At 40.6% G+C, this 15,528-nt stretch overlaps 2 protein-coding genes across 9 annotated transcripts in view; both read right to left on the bottom strand.

The window, feature by feature from the left end:
- ARL14EPL (ARF like GTPase 14 effector protein like) overlaps positions 1-5,686 on the bottom strand; it is a 29,175-nt gene extending 23,489 nt beyond the window's left edge. For 3 of the 7 annotated variants that reach the window (XM_082378556.1, XM_082378555.1, XM_082378548.1), the window contains exon 1: positions 655-5,686. The gene's annotated coding sequence lies outside the window, so the exon portion shown is untranslated. Of the gene's footprint in view, positions 1-6 lie in introns of all 7 variants that reach the window. The other 4 variants (XM_082378551.1, XM_082378547.1, XM_082378552.1 and 1 more) reach the window with 3 other exon arrangements.
- Positions 5,687-8,466: 2,780 nt separating this feature from the next.
- LVRN (laeverin) overlaps positions 8,467-15,528 on the bottom strand; it is a 164,618-nt gene continuing 157,556 nt past the window's right edge. Inside the window, exons 22-23 of one of the 2 annotated variants that reach the window (XM_082375682.1) lie at positions 12,513-12,588; positions 8,467-9,174 (exon numbers count right to left, since the gene is read on the bottom strand). In XM_082375682.1, coding sequence (XP_082231808.1) covers positions 8,875-9,174; positions 12,513-12,588 — 376 coding nt within the window. In that variant the 3' untranslated portion in view covers positions 8,467-8,874. Of the gene's footprint in view, positions 9,910-12,512; positions 12,589-15,528 lie in introns of both variants that reach the window. The other variant, XM_082375681.1, reaches the window with a different exon arrangement.

Here is a 15,528-nt window from a genome sequence, read left to right as displayed (position 1 = left end):
ACTGACCTGAGTAGGTGATTAAGCCATTGTCTGTCAGTTCCAAATCCACCTTTTTATTCTCAGCTGTGTAATGTTAGGGACCCTGCAAACCACGCTTTGATTTTGCAAGCTCTGCCAACAGGGGGCGCTGAGGGACAAGAGAAGGCTGGAGGAGCAAAGGGGCTTGCTTCTTCCTGTTCGCTTCTTGTTTCTGCCAGCAACACCTCAGCAATGATTCTTGCTCCTGACAGTGGCTGTTGGATTCCAGTTCTCAGGATCCCACCCCCATCCCTTAGACCCAGCCTAATGTGTCCCCTCAGAGATATCAGCACCAGCTGCCCAGAGTCCCCACCCCCATAGGTGACCCACAAACCGGAGGATAATCACAATTGCAGAGGTTCTCCCCAAGGAGTGAGGAGTCCAAGCCCCACATTGGACTTCCCGGCCCAGGGGTTCTGCACTGGGAAGATGAGCCCCCAGGACATTTGGCTTTGAAGGCCAGTGGGGCTTCCTTTTGGAAGAGCCAGAAGGCTGTGGGAAAGAGACTCCACTCTTAAAGGGCGTGCACAAAAATCTCACACTTTCCGGGACCCAGGGCAGAAGCAGTAATTTGAAAGGAGCCTGGGTCAGACCCATTTGCTTATCCCAGTGAAGCAGGAGGCAATTGGGACTCACCCTGGGGACATAGACGCTGGCAGCAGCCATTTGTGGGAGCTCATCCAGCCACGAGGACACTGGTGGTGGTAAACGCCATTTCAGAATCCTCCCTTTAGCTTATTAGTGCCGGGACCAGGCCCCACCCACCAGCCAGTCTGCACTAGACTTGGATCGCTCCAGGCCAAGCAGCTAGCTGGGAAGGGACACAGCACCACCGATTAGCAGGCAGCCTGCTGAAGGATCCCCTGAACTCCAGCCAGGTCAAGACACAGCCCCACCCACCAGAGGGCTGGCACTAACACCCGGGACTCCTGGGTCCCCACAGCCAGAGACCCCAGGACCCAAATGCACCCATCAGTGGGCTGGCACTAGCTCTAGCCTATCCCACCTGTGTGCCAACACCAACTTTGGGGCCACTGGGGCCCCACAGCTAGAGACCCCAGGACCTGGATCTTCCAGTAGGCCAGCATTAGCCCTGGGACTTGACCTCAACCTCCAGTGGGTGGAAACCAGCCCAGGGAGCTTCTGGGCCCACAACCCCACAAACAAGCAGGCATACACAAGCCCTGGGTCAACTGAGGCCCCACAGCCAGCTGTGTCAAGACCTGGTCCACTCACTAGCAGGTTGGTAGCATCCCATGATGTCTTGGGCCCCAGCCCTGCCCAATAGCAGAATGACCCCAGTTCTGGAGCACCCCAGACTCTGCAACCACAGCCCCACCCACCAGCAGGCTGAACTGCCTCCAGGAACCCTGGCCCAGCAGCCAGCCACCCTGGGACCTGGATCCACCCACCAGTGGGCCAGCACTAGCCCTGGGATCCCCTGGGCTTTGTAGCCAGCAGTCTCATGACCCAGCCTTGCCCACCACTGAGCTGGCACCAGCACTGGGACTCCCCTGGCCATGTAGCCAGTCATGTCAGGATCCAGCCCTGCCCACCAGTGGCTGGCAGCCTCCACACCAGGCAGGGCCTGGCAACCAACAAGACTAGGGGCCAGCCACGCCGACTGCACCCACAGTAGTCAACCCACCACAACAGAAGGATCCATACAGCCCACATAGAGGGCACATCTAGAGCATACAGCACCAGTGAGCAGAGGTGAGTGAGCTGCTGGGCCCCATGGGATGTTTCTTATATAAGGGCACTTCTCCAAGATCAGAATACATAATCAACCTTCCAAATACATAAAAATAAAAACAGTGAATTAGGCAAAATGAGGCAACAGTGTAGTGTGTTCCAGATGAAAGAACAAGATAAAACCCCAGAAGAAGAACTAAGTGAAGTGGAGATAAGCAACGTAATCAATAAATAGTTGAAGGTAATAGTCATAATGATGCTCAAAGAACTCAGGAGAAGAATGGATGAACACAATGAGAAGTTTAACAAAGAGTTGGAAAATATAAAGAACCAAACAGAGCTGAAGAGTACAATTACTGGAATAAAAAATACATTAGAAGAAATCAATAGTAGATTAGATGACACAGAAGGGGAATGGTTCAGTCAACTCAGTGGAAATTACTCAAGCTGAAAAGAAAAAAGAAAAAATAATTTTAAAAAATGAGGACCATTAGGAGACCTCTGGGACAACATCAAGTGTCTTAACATTCACATTATAGCGGCCCCAGAAGGAGAGAGAGAGAGAGAGAGAGAGCGGCAGAGAACATATTTGAAGACAATAGCTGAATACTTCCTGAACCTAAAGAAGGAAATAGACACAGACACCCAGGTCCTGGAAGCACAAGGAGTCCCAAACAGGATCAAACCAAAAAGGACCAAACCAAGACATGTAATTAAAATGGAAAAAATTAAAGATAAAGAAAATTTAAAGCAGCAAGAGAAAGGCACTAAGTTACATACAGGGGAATTCCCATAAGGCTACCAGCTGACTTTTCAGCAGAAACTCTGCAGACCAGAAGGGAGTGTCATGATAGAGTTAAAGTGATGAAAGGAAAAAACCTATAACCAAAAATACTCTACCCAACAATGCTAGCATTCAGATTTGAAGGAGAGCTCAGAAGTTTACCAGACAAGCAAAAGCTAAGAGACAGCACCATGGAACCAGCTTTACAAGAAACGTTAAAGGGACTTCTCTAAGCAGAAAAGGCTACAACTAGAAATATGAAAATTACAAAAGGAAAAATCTCATTGGTAAAGGCAAATATATAGTAAACGTAGGAGATCAACCACTTAAGAAGCTAGTAGAAAGGTTAAGACAAAGTAGTAAAATCATCTATATCCACAGTAAGTAGTTAAGGGATACACAAAACAAAAAAATATAAAATATGATGTCAAAAACAGTAAATGTGAGAGGGAAGAGGAGTGCAATGTTGTTAAAATGGGTTCCAATTTAAGAGATCAGCAACTTAAAATAATCGCATATTTATATGAACTGCTATATGCAAACTTCATGGTAATCACAAACCAAAAACCTATAATAGATAAACACACACAAAAGAGAAAGGAATTTAAGCATAACACTAAAGATAGTCATCAAATCACAAGGGAATAGAGCAAAAGAAGAAAAAAGGAACAATAAAGAACCACAAAACAACCCCCAAACAATGAACAAAATGGCAATAAGTATGTACCTATCAATAATTACTTTAAATGTAAATGGACTAAATGTTCCAATCAAAAGGCACAAAGTCACTGAATGGATACAAAGCCAAGACCTATCTATATGCTGTATACAAGAGATTCACTTTAGATCTAAAGACACACAGTGACTGAAAGGGAGGGGGTGGAAAAAAGGTACTCAATACAAATGGAAATAACAAGAAAGGCAGGGTAGTAATACTTATATTAGATAAAATTGACTTTAAAGCAAAGACTGTAACAAAAGACAAAGAAGGATATTACATAATGATAAGTGATCAATCCAAGAAGAAGATATAGCAATTATAAATATATATGCACCCAACATAGAAGCACCTAAATACATAAAGCAAATATTAGTAGACATAAAAGGAGAAGTTGACAGTAACACAACAATAGTAAGAAACTGTAACAGACCATTTACATCATTGGACAGATCATCCAGACAGAAAATCAATAAGGAAACACTGGCCTTAAGTGACACATTAGACCAGATAGACTTAATATATGGATACAGAACATTTCATCCAAAAGGAGCAGAATACATATTCTTTTCAAGTGCACATGGAACATTCTCTAGGATAGCTCACATGCTAGGCCACAAAACAAATCTGAGTAAATTTTTAAAAATTGAAATAGTAGCAAGCATCTTTTCTATGCTTTCTACAAAGCTGTGAGACTAGAAATCAACTAAAAGAAAAAAACTGCAAAGACACAAACACATGGAGGCTAAACTATATGCTACTAAACAACCAATGGGTCATTGAAGAAATCAAAGAGAAAATAAAAAATACCTGGAGACAAATGAAGACAAAGTATAATGATTCAAAATCTATGGGATGCAGCAAAAGCAGTTCTAAGAGGAAAGTTTATAGTGATACAAGCTTACCTCAGGAGACAAAAAAAGACTCAGATATACAACTTAATCTTACAACTAAAGGAACTAGAAAAAGAACAAACAAACCCAAAGTTAGAGAAGGAAAGAAGTAATAAAGATCAGAGCAGAAATACATTAAATAGAGACTAAAAAAACAATAGAAAAGATCAATGAAACTAAAGCTGGTTCACTGAAAAGATAAATGTAATTGATAAACCTTTAGCCAGACTCATCAAGAAAAAAAGGGAGAGGACCTAAATTGATAAAATCAAATAAAAAAGGAGACATTACAACCAATACCACAGAAATACAAAGGATCATAAGAGATTACTACGAACAATTATACTCCAATAAAATGGACAACCTAGAAGAAATGGACACATTCTTAGAAATGTACAATCTTCCAAGACTAAATCAGGAAGAAATACCAATATTTCTTTTTGAATTGAATAGACCAATTACCAGTAGGGAAATTGAATCAGTAATACAAAAACTCCCAACAAACAAAAGCCAGATGGCTTCACAGGTGAATTCTATGAAACATTTAAAGAAAAGTTAACACCTAACCTTTTCAAATTCTTCCAAAAAATTGCAGAGGTAACAATGCTCCCAAACTCATTCTACAAGGCCAGCATCACCCTGATAGCAAAATCAGTCAAAGATATCACAAAAAAAGAAAATTACAGGCAAATATCACTGAAGAACACAGAAGCAAAAACCCTCAACAAAATATTAGCAAACCAAATCCAGTAATACATTAAAAGTATTATACATCATGATCAGGTAGGATTTATCCCAGTGATGCAAGAAAGTTTCAGTATCTGAAAATCAATAAATGTAATACACCACATTGATAAATTGAAGAATAAAAATCCTACAATCATCTCAATAAATGTAGAACACTTTTGACAAAATTCAACATCCATTTATGATAAAAACAGTTAACAAAGTGGGTATACAGGAAACAGCCCTCAACATAATAAAGGCCATATATGACAAGCCCACAGATAACATCCCATTCAATGGTGAAAAGCTGAACGCATTTCCTCTAAGATCAGGAACAAGACTCTTGCCACTTGTATTTAACATAGTACTGGAAGTCCTGACCACTGCAATTAGGAAGAAGTAAAACTGGCACTGTTTGCAGATGACATGATACTACATATAGAAAATGCTACAAGACACCACCAAAAGACTATTAGAACTCATATATGAATTCAGTAAAGTTGCAGGACACAAAATTAATATACAGAAATCTGTTGTGTTTCTATACACTAACAGTGAACTACCAGAAAGAGAAATTTTAAAAAACAAACCCATTTATAATTGTATCAATGATAATAAAATACCTGGAAAGAAATCTAACTAAGGAGGTTAAAGACCTATATTTGGAAAACTATAAGACATTGATTAAAGAAATTGAAGATGACACAAACAAATGGAAAGATATACTGTGTTCTTGGATTGGAAAATTAATATTGTTAAAATGATCATACTACCCAAGGAAATCTACAAATTCAATGCAATTCCTATCAAAATACCAAGGACATTTTTCACAGAACTGTAATAGATAATTCTAAAATTCTGGTTTATAGAAACTGATGGGATTAATAGACTGTGTTGATCCCAGGTAAGATATGCTAAGATTGAGGGGCCATTGTAAATGATAGGGTGATCACTGCATGAGGATACATAAAAAGAAACTTTTGCAAACTCCATGCTTAGTACTCATTTACTCCTCTGATATGTATCTATCAACACCCAGGGTCCAAGACTCTTCAAGTCATCAAACTTGCCCACTTTCAGCAGAAGCCTGAAAGCAGAGAAGGTGATATTTTCATTTTATTCTTCTTGGCATTATTTGTGAGGGGAAGTAAAGAGAGAGGAAGCCTTTGACCTGTCTTACTTAGTATCCTGCTACTTTTGTGGTTGGCTTTTGTACCCTTTGATATGTACCCATCATTATTTGAGTACTTCCTTATCTTTTAGTACAAAGAGATGTTCTATCTCAAATTGTCCCTTTCCTGCCCCATCCCTGAAATCAGCCATTTCCCCAAGAAGCCCTGGTTCTTTTAGCAGAGCATGGCATTTAGAAGCCAAGATCTGGGCACTGGATGTGCTCATTGTCATTGAGGTGTTGTTGCTCCCAGGCTTTCTCAGTTAGAAAGCTAAAGTCTATATCTATATCTATATTTGTATTTGCATCTATGTCTATATATATCTAGAGAGAAACTGCAAGATATGTTTACAAACACACATTTACATCTATATGTATAAATCTATCCATGTATTGAGAACAGTGAGGACTGCTAACATCAATACCTCTAATTCCAATCCAACAAAAAAAAGGGTTCATTCTAGTTTTTCCTTTTGAATATCTGCAACTCCCTTCTCCAGCAGTGAGAAACCTGAATCTTATTATCATTTGTAAATTTTCTTATTTGAACCATACCCACTGTGGTAACCAAGCTCCCATCTCTGCCTCTCCCCCACCCCTTGTGGATGTCCTCCTCTCCCGCCTCAGGCTCTGATGCCTTATGTTGAACCCTCATCCAGTCTGAGCCTCCTCTCCACCCCACTACGGGACTCCCCATTCTCACCCTGTTTGGGCTCTGACTGTCCATGTCGTAAGCTCCCTCCTTGCACCGTAGGGCCACTCTACTCACCCTTCATGGGCTCTGACATCCTGTGCCAAGCTGCTCCCTGGTGTGTGGACTCCCTCTTCACCCACTCAAGCTCTTACACCTCGTTCCAGGTCCTGGGCCTCCTCAGCTGCCCCTCAGCTCCCACTGGTGTAGACGCTGACCTTGCTCTGCCTCACCTTTAGGACTGACCTGTTTATAAAAGGAAGGGATCAGGAAGAGTCCAAATAACTCTTAAATAAGAGTTGTGCTGTGAAGAACATACTTGCTGAATGTTGTTGAATTGGTGAGAAGATTGAGCTGGAGGCAGTATACGTGTAGCTTCAAATGCTTCTGACTATGCTACATAATTCTTTGTATCCGGGGAAGCAGTTACATTCACTTGTAAACCTCCTTTAAGGCTTGGGATTGGACATATTAATCCTGCTAGAGTTTGGACGGAAAAAAAGCATTCACTGGAGTAAACAGGAAAAGTAATCAAGTAGAAATCCTTTTTAAAGCTCATTTTGCTTCTTCATTCATTCTTCAGAATAAATTGCTGTACAGATTGGTCCCAGAGCTCTGAATTACAAAGCATCTAGAGTCTTCAAGACTAAGGCATTTGTTCTTTCATTTAAGGTCAGCAATGAAAAGTCACTGAATGGGTTTGAGGAGGAAAAAAGCATAAGATTATAAGGAAAACTTTAATTTCTAATTATCAAATTGAAAAAAATCATGAATACATTGTATATCTTGTTAACCTGCTTTAGGATGAACAGTATAAACTAGATGGGTCGAAAATATTGTGTTACAGTTGGCGTGCTAATAAATAAGCTGGTTTATTGGTTAATAAAGTATTTATACCATTTAGACAAATCTGACTCAGTATCACTCCCTGACTTATTGCTATCACAGTAATCAATCAATAATTACTTCTTTTTATACCAAGTATAAGGTACAATATAATAAAATGTAATGCTTATCTGGAGTAACTGGCTTCATCCAAGTAAGAAAAAATGTACATTATTCAAAATTCTTCTTCATATTTAGAGGAAGAACTATTAACCAAATATTTGGGCATTTGATTTTGGATAAACATTTTTGGTGCTGTTTAATTACTACAGAAGCTAAGATATAATGGAACTTTAATTGTCAGCAAATGGTCTGAAGAGCCCAGTGTGCTCCTTAGGTAGGATGAGGGCTCGGCATCACCCAATAACAGGCATCAGGGCCCGCTCAGCATCCCGAGTGCCAGCCTCCAAGCACACTTGGTCGAATGAGAGCACAGGAGGGGAGGAAGATCAAGGAGAGGGGACATGGACAACCAGGCAGAAGGAAGGCAGAGGTTACTGGAAAGGGAGAAGGAAGACAGGGGAACACAAGGGAGGGGAAGGGAGTGGAAGTGGAGGAGAGAAAGAAAGGAGGAGAAAGCAGTTGAGAGGACACGTGACATGGTTATCGAACGATGAGTTGGATGATTGGAGGGGATACAGGAAACAGAGAATGCACGTTGAAGAAAACACAGGAAGATACTGCACACATGACAATTTGAAGACATGGAGACGTTTTATTGCTTATAGTTTTAAATTGTTAAATTTAAAGAAAAATCTCTCTGACCTATGGCCCATGGTCAAGTCTGTGCAGGCTGTGCTTTGGTCTGTCCTCATGGCCAAGTCCCATAGCCTCCCATTCCCTCTCAGGGAGTATCTTCTTGTGAAGTGAATATGAAAGTGAACTTCTGTCTTGCATTTTAATTTGTGGGTATATTAACTTACAGAAGAAATAGGAAAAAACCCTTAGATCACATTGCCTTGAGTTTATATGACATAGTTAAAGGTTTTTCATTGACATAGTCCTTAATCTTTACAGTACCACTTTGAGGTAGATAGAAGATCTGTAGTTTTACCCCCATTCTGTAAAAACAAAATTAAAATTAAATCAAGAATTAAATGGTATACACACAAAGTCTAGAGTAGGATGATTTGCCTTAGCTGTCCTGATTAAATCAGGGGTAACAAAACTAAGCTAATTCCGTACATTGTGATTGATGAAAATGTTTAAAGTTGTCCAAACTACAAGCAGGTTCAATTTGGCCAAATGAAACCACATTTCAAACTTAATCTGCTGAGTGCAAAGCTATAAAGATTATGCTCTGGTTAATCTTTTAGTTCTATTACTCTTTATCTGACCATTATCCTTTGCGTTGGAGATTAGCCCATAATTGCTATTGTCTGTTGACATCATCATTTTTGCTGCTAAACTTTGGCTGAAAGAGTGTCTGTTCCACAGGTGAATTACAGTCAAGAGCTTCAGGGCAGAGCCTTGCTTTCCATTTGGTCTCCACAACAGCAATCCTACGGGTACTTCATGGATCCTACAATCCCAGGTCTCTTTGTGACACCATAAAGTTAGTAGCCAGTAAAGCGTGGTGTGATGCAGCAGGCACTGGGGAGAGAGAAATGGGCAGGAAGAGACACATTTCTTGCCTTTGGGGCACTTAACGTGGCTCACAAAATTGTCTGTTTCTTCTTTTTAAAACTTGCATTTCTTTGGCTTGTCTCTCTTCTAGTGAATATTATTTTTCTGGTTTCTATTTCTTTACACTGTTGTCTCATTTGCTCATTACTCTTTTAAATATTGAACTAAATAAACCCTAGAGTATTGCAAATCTGTATTTCCCTCAGAAAAGAATGTGCTCATTACCCAATGATGTAATATTCCACTGGCCTTCACAACAGAACAAGCAAAATTCTCTACGGTAAATTTGTTTTGCCAAGGCATTTAAAGTAAATCATGTGGTTTATAGCCCAACATGAAGCAAAATCTTCCCCAGAAATACAGCATTATTGGCAAAATCCTCAACAATCACTGAGCTTCAGGGCCAAACGTGACAAGAGGGGAAGAACAGGACTCTGAGTAGTAAATGTGACTGAAATACGAATAACAAAACGTGTGGTTTTCCAGACTCACAGAATATTGGAAGACAAAACCGTGAGCACATTATAATATGCAAGAGAAGGGCCGAAAGTTGCCACTAAATTATGTGTTTTTCTGTAGCCACGCAGCTATCCTGGCACTTCGCTCCTTGTTTTTCAGATTTTCATTCTTTATTGTCTGTAATTTGGCCTGAACTGTGAGTCTCTGGTGCTCCTCCAACATGTTACTGCAAAACTGCTGCAGCTGAAAGGACAAAGAGACGGTTGGTCCATCAGTGCAATTGAACTTCTCACTTAGGCACAGTAAGACAAAGTTCATGGTAAGTAGCGACATGATCTTGTGAATGGATGATGACAGATGGAATGAGTAGAAATGTCTGTCCCTATATGGTGTGTCCCTGAGGAGACTGTGACTGAGAAAATGTGATGAAGACCACACCTGTCCTGAAGAATCCGATGTAGACTGGAAGCTCCAGGAAGTAGGAACTTTGTTTATTCTATTCAATGCTCTATTCCCCAAGCACGTAGTAGGTGCTCAATAAAGATTTCCAGAATGCATATTGGATATTATACAAGATTTGTAGACAGAGACACAGTGAGACCTTTCCTTATTTCAAAAGAAACTTTGCAACTTCCAAAGCTCAAAACTGGTATACAACATCCATGTCTTTACAAATGTTACCCTTTATTTAAGAATATTTATAGGGGATTCATCCATTGGCTAAATTCCTTCATTGAGTCAGGTCAAGCATTCAGTTATGGGAACGTTTGTTGCAATATTACATTCAAGCCAGACAGATCCCAATTGAATAATTGGGATAATAATAATTGAATTGAATAAATCATATTCCAAAAGTCTATTTCTGTGTCATTGGATTATAACTCAGAACACACATTACCATAAAATGATAGTGTACCCTACCAGCTCACAAAAGGTCACATAAACCCTAATGTACTTGAAATTAGGTAGTAATAGGGTTGTCAAGTCTAACTACAATGCAAAAGATAAATAAGGTTCTAGGAAAAAGTAGCTTAAGGGGCCAGGAGCAAACCTCCCGTTCTCTCCCACACCTGGGCATTCCTCCCAGGCAGTGGGAGCCACACACCAGCAGCACCGCCCCCGATCGAGCAGCTGCAGTGGGTGGGAGGGGAGTGTGGGTCTGGGGGACTGTGTGTGTGGGGCTTCACGGGTGCTTGAGAGCACGAGTGAGGACAAGCTCCAGCAGGGTGGAGTAGAAAGACCAGAGCAGGAGATTCGGAGAGTGTATAAAAACTGTGCTGGTGTGGAGGGAAAAGGGATTCATATGACTTTCTTTTCATTTACCTTTTTTTAGTAATTGTTTTCAATATTATCATGTGAACCAATACATTGCAGTAGGACTGTTGGTCATTCACAGCTTGTTGACAAAGATATTCATGGTAGCTAACTCACTTGTTTTCAAAATTACAATAATTTAACTACTGCTCAATCCATTTTTGTATTTTTTTTAATGAACTGTCAGTGATTATAGAATTTTGGAACTTTGGGGACTGCTAAAGTTATACAAACTTCATTCATTCATTCAACAACAACAAAACTACTGGGTTTTGTAGAGATAAAGATGAACAGAGGCACTTTTGAAGATATCAACACAAACTCAGTTTTGATTCTAAGAGCTTTCGTTCCAGGATTTTTGGGTGTGCCCCTCACTCTCTTGTCTGGGGAATCCCTGCTAAATCAGGTCCTGACAGCTCAGCCTCAGGCAAGCCAAAACCCAAACAAAGATCATTCCTTCAGGAATTACCAGTTCTTCCTGTCTCTCTCATAGTAACAACTACATAGGATGATCTGGGAGCGTGGAGGAGGAGAGGGTGTAAATTAGTTAGCTAAAAATTTCCTACAGGACTTCCCTGGTGGTGCAGTGGTTAAGCATCTGCCTGCCAATGCAGGGGACACGGGTTCAATCCCTGGTCCAGGAAGATCCCACATGCCGCGGAGCAACTGGGCCCCTGCGCCACAGCTACTGAGCCTGCGCTCTAGAGCCCGTGAGCCACAACCGCTCACGGTTGAAGTCAGCGAGGCACAACTACTGAAGCCTGCGCGCCTAGAGCCCATGCTCTGCAACAAGAGAAGCCACTGCAATGAGAAGCCCGCATGCAGCAACAAAGACCCAATGCAGCCAAAAATAAATAAATAAATTTATTAAAAAAAAAAAAATTCCTAGAATATGTGGTTGGAGCAGGGTCTTAAAGGAAGATTAGGAATTACCCAGCCAAGGACAGGCATGAGGAGGGCACCCCAGACAGAAGGTAGAGTGTTTCTGAAATCTGGGAAACGTGCAACAACATGATAATTTAAGAAATTCTGTTACGTGGTACAGTGTAACTAGAGGAAAAGTGTTCGGGGGCACCTATGCCTCTTATTCTCTGACACTGGTTGGTGAAGTGGGCAAAAGTGAAGCCAGGGAGTAACGCAGGGGCCAGATTATGAAGGGCTTCGTGTGCTAATGAAAAGATTTTAAAATTCCTTCTAAAAACTATGATGAGCTACTGAAACTTTGGGAGCAGGGCGATGACCGGCAGTGATGCGATGGATGGGATGGAGGGAAGAACAGCCGGCACCAGGGAGCCCGGCGCATAGTCTACTGCAATAATTCAGGTGAAGCACAACCCTCCATGAACAAGAATGGTCTCTATTTCAAGAGCAAGACAGAATTAAAAGACATTTCCTGCAGTGATAACAGCATCAATGGAGCATAGGATGTAACAATTCAGAAAAGCATATTATTTTTAATTTTAGCAACTCCAAATTACATAAAAAATGGCTTCTAAATTGTCTTTATAATGCACAATATCTATAGTACTTACCTCTAAGATCTGTAAATCCGTACTTATGGTTCTCCCTATTATGTACAACAGAGTAACCAATGATTGCGTTCCATACCTACAAAGCAACAAGATGCTAATCAGGAGTGGAACACGTTTGGCAAGACAAAGCTACAGAGCAGATAAATGCTAAGTATACAGCCCCTATGAATTCCTAACTCCAAAATCTAAGCAAAACCATATATGAATTTGTTTAGCTTCATCTTTTCACAGAAAATTCATGCTATAGAAAAGTCTATTAGCACAAAGAAGTAATTATAGTTTAATATTGATTTGTGTAACACATAGTTTTAAAAGTTTCATTTAAATATAAAAAGCTGTTCTTAAAAACAGTAACAACAACTGTTTTTATCTTTCAAAATGAACTGCTTAGAATAGATGTCACATACCCAAATTAAGAAAATTTAAAAGAGAATAGGTAAATACTCAAAGTATACCCCTTAAAAAGTGTAGTTAATATAGAATCAGTTTCAGAAACTCTGACTAAAATACCCTGAAAGCTTATTGAAACTTCTGTATTTGCATATGCTTTTTGGAAAGAGATTCTCAAAATGTTGGCGATCCCTGAGGGCTAAGTACTCTGGCTTTCCTTAAGCTCCCTCAAACAGGTACGGTAACTGAAACTTCCCCTTTAGCTTAGTGACCTTGAATAACTGACAAGAATTGTCTGAAAAACAGCCATGAAATGTTGCTATGGAAAAACAGCAGATACATACCTGCTCAAAGTGTTGCTGTAGTGAAAAAAGTAAAGAAAGACTTTTGGATGCATTAAAAAAGAAAGAAAATTAAAATAAGGTTAATATAATGGCCTGGACAAGAAAGGGTTGAATCAGGATACTGTCTTGATAGTTGATAGTTAATACACACAATTGATTTGCTTCAAAAATGTATACTTGAAATTAAAACTTGTAAGAGTTAACATTGGCATGATATACAGACAAAGGTGAGAGAAAACAGTGCTTTGGTCCTTTTTAAGTTCCCAGCTATAACTTAAGCTGAGTCTGCTTCAGCAAAGTGGAGGATAAGAGACCATCTACATATAATTCAGGCAACCAAATCTGTTTCTCTGGGGAAAGAAGAAATATTTCTTAGTTCTTCATTTTGGTTGGCCAGGTTTAAAAAGCCTGTGAAATGACTCAAGAAATTTGACAAAATTTGCAAAGAAACTGATTTCCAGACTTAAAAAAAAGTAGGAAACAAAAGAAAAATACCTACGTTGCTAAATGTGTGATTTTTCTACCACATACAGGAGAAAGGTTACCCCAGAGGCAGGGCTGGGTTTGAAGTTACCTTGGGGCAACTTATAAACTGTAAAAATGGGGAATAACATATAGTTAGAAGCATTGGTATGGAGATTAAATGAGATAATGTACACTGAAGCGCCTATCAGGGTGCCTGGCACACTTCATTCCTTCCTGTTCTTGAAAGTTTCAAGAGGAGATATTTTTGAGACAGATGATTTATCATTCTGCTTGAGAGAGCAATCTCTTTGAAACAGTACTCAACAAAAATATATACATTACAGATAGCTTAGCCCACCAGTAGTCAAAAGTATTAACATGAAGACAGGAGCCAATGTTTGTCAGGATAGTTGCCCTTTCAAGAAATTGATAACATTCAGTTCTAGTCAGCGTGATTTGGGACACTAGTCCATCTCACCTTCCGCTTCTCTCCTTTCTCACATTTGCCCTCCCCTCCCATCCCTTCCCCTGCCGTGTCTGATTTCCTGCAGCAAGCTTGGCCACTTAGGCAAGCATGGAGGCAGCCAGGTAACTCGCCTGACCCAGTGAAAATGGGTCCTCCAGTGCTTGGGCACACCACTCTGATAACATCTTAATTCTCTCAGTTTGTTCCAATTTAACCCTTTCAACTCTGTGTTCCCCATCATGAAATACAACAGAGTAGAAGTAAAAATGAGTGTAAGTTTCTGCTATATTTAAAAAGGATAACCGGGCTTCCCTGGTGGCGCAGTGGTTGAGAATCTGCCTGCTAATGCAGGGGACACGGGTTCGAGCCCAGGTCTGGGAAGATCCCACATGCCGAGGGGCAACTGGGCCCGTGTGCCACAACTACTGAGCCTGCGCGTCTGGAGCCTGTGCTCCGCAACAAGAGAGGCCGCAACAGTGAGAGGCCCGCGCACCGCGATGAAGAGTGGCCTCCGCTTGCCGCAACTAGAGAAAGCCCTCGCACAGAAACGAAGACCCAACACAGCCAAAAATAAATAAATAAAAAATAAATTAAAAAAAAAAAAGCATTGCCTTGCTTTAAAAAAAAAAAAAAAAGCAATACAGGATGTTCAGAAGTGCCATACTAGAAATTAAAAAAAAAAAAAAGGATAACCAACAAGGACCTACTGTATAGCACAGGGAACTCTGCTCAATGTTATGTGGCAGCCTGGATGGGAGGGGGAACCTGGGGAGAATGGATACGTGTATATGTATGGCTGAGTTGCTTTGCCGTGCACCTGAAACTATCACAGCATTGCTAATCGGCGATACTCCAATTTAAAATAAAAAGTTAAAAAAAAAGGGTGTAAGTTTTTCAAGCATAGGACTTTAGCCAGTATCACATATTTGGAGAAGAAATAAGGGGTTTGGTGAAGAAGAGGATAAGATTCGTTTTGGATCGGTTGAGTTTGAAAGTGATGATACCTTGTATTCTATATTCAAATAAAGCTAGGGTATTCCTGTAGGCGGTGAAGCCTGCATCATTTTATGAAAGCCAAAAGCAACATAACAAGCATGAAACAAACATCATTTCTACCACATCCAATAAAAAGTCACAAAAATCCTATTGTTTCGTGTCTATTCACACATTTCTTCATAGGAGCTATGCACAAGTGCAGGTTCATACTGATTTCTCTGGAACCTGAGAGATGTCTTTATGGTTAGTGGAAGCTCCCTCACTGGGATCAGTATCCAAAAGATCACCTCTCATCTAACAATTAACTAAATACCCCACAGCCACCAGTGCAGTGCCCTGCACGTGGGACTGAGAA

The sequence above is a fragment of the Balaenoptera borealis genome (genome assembly GCF_965194805.1).
Source record: "Balaenoptera borealis genome assembly, chromosome: 2".
Lineage (NCBI taxonomy): Eukaryota > Metazoa > Chordata > Mammalia > Artiodactyla > Balaenopteridae > Balaenoptera > Balaenoptera borealis.
The sequence above is the reverse complement of the archived record's forward strand: the minus strand, read 5'-3'. Positions and strand labels throughout refer to the sequence as shown.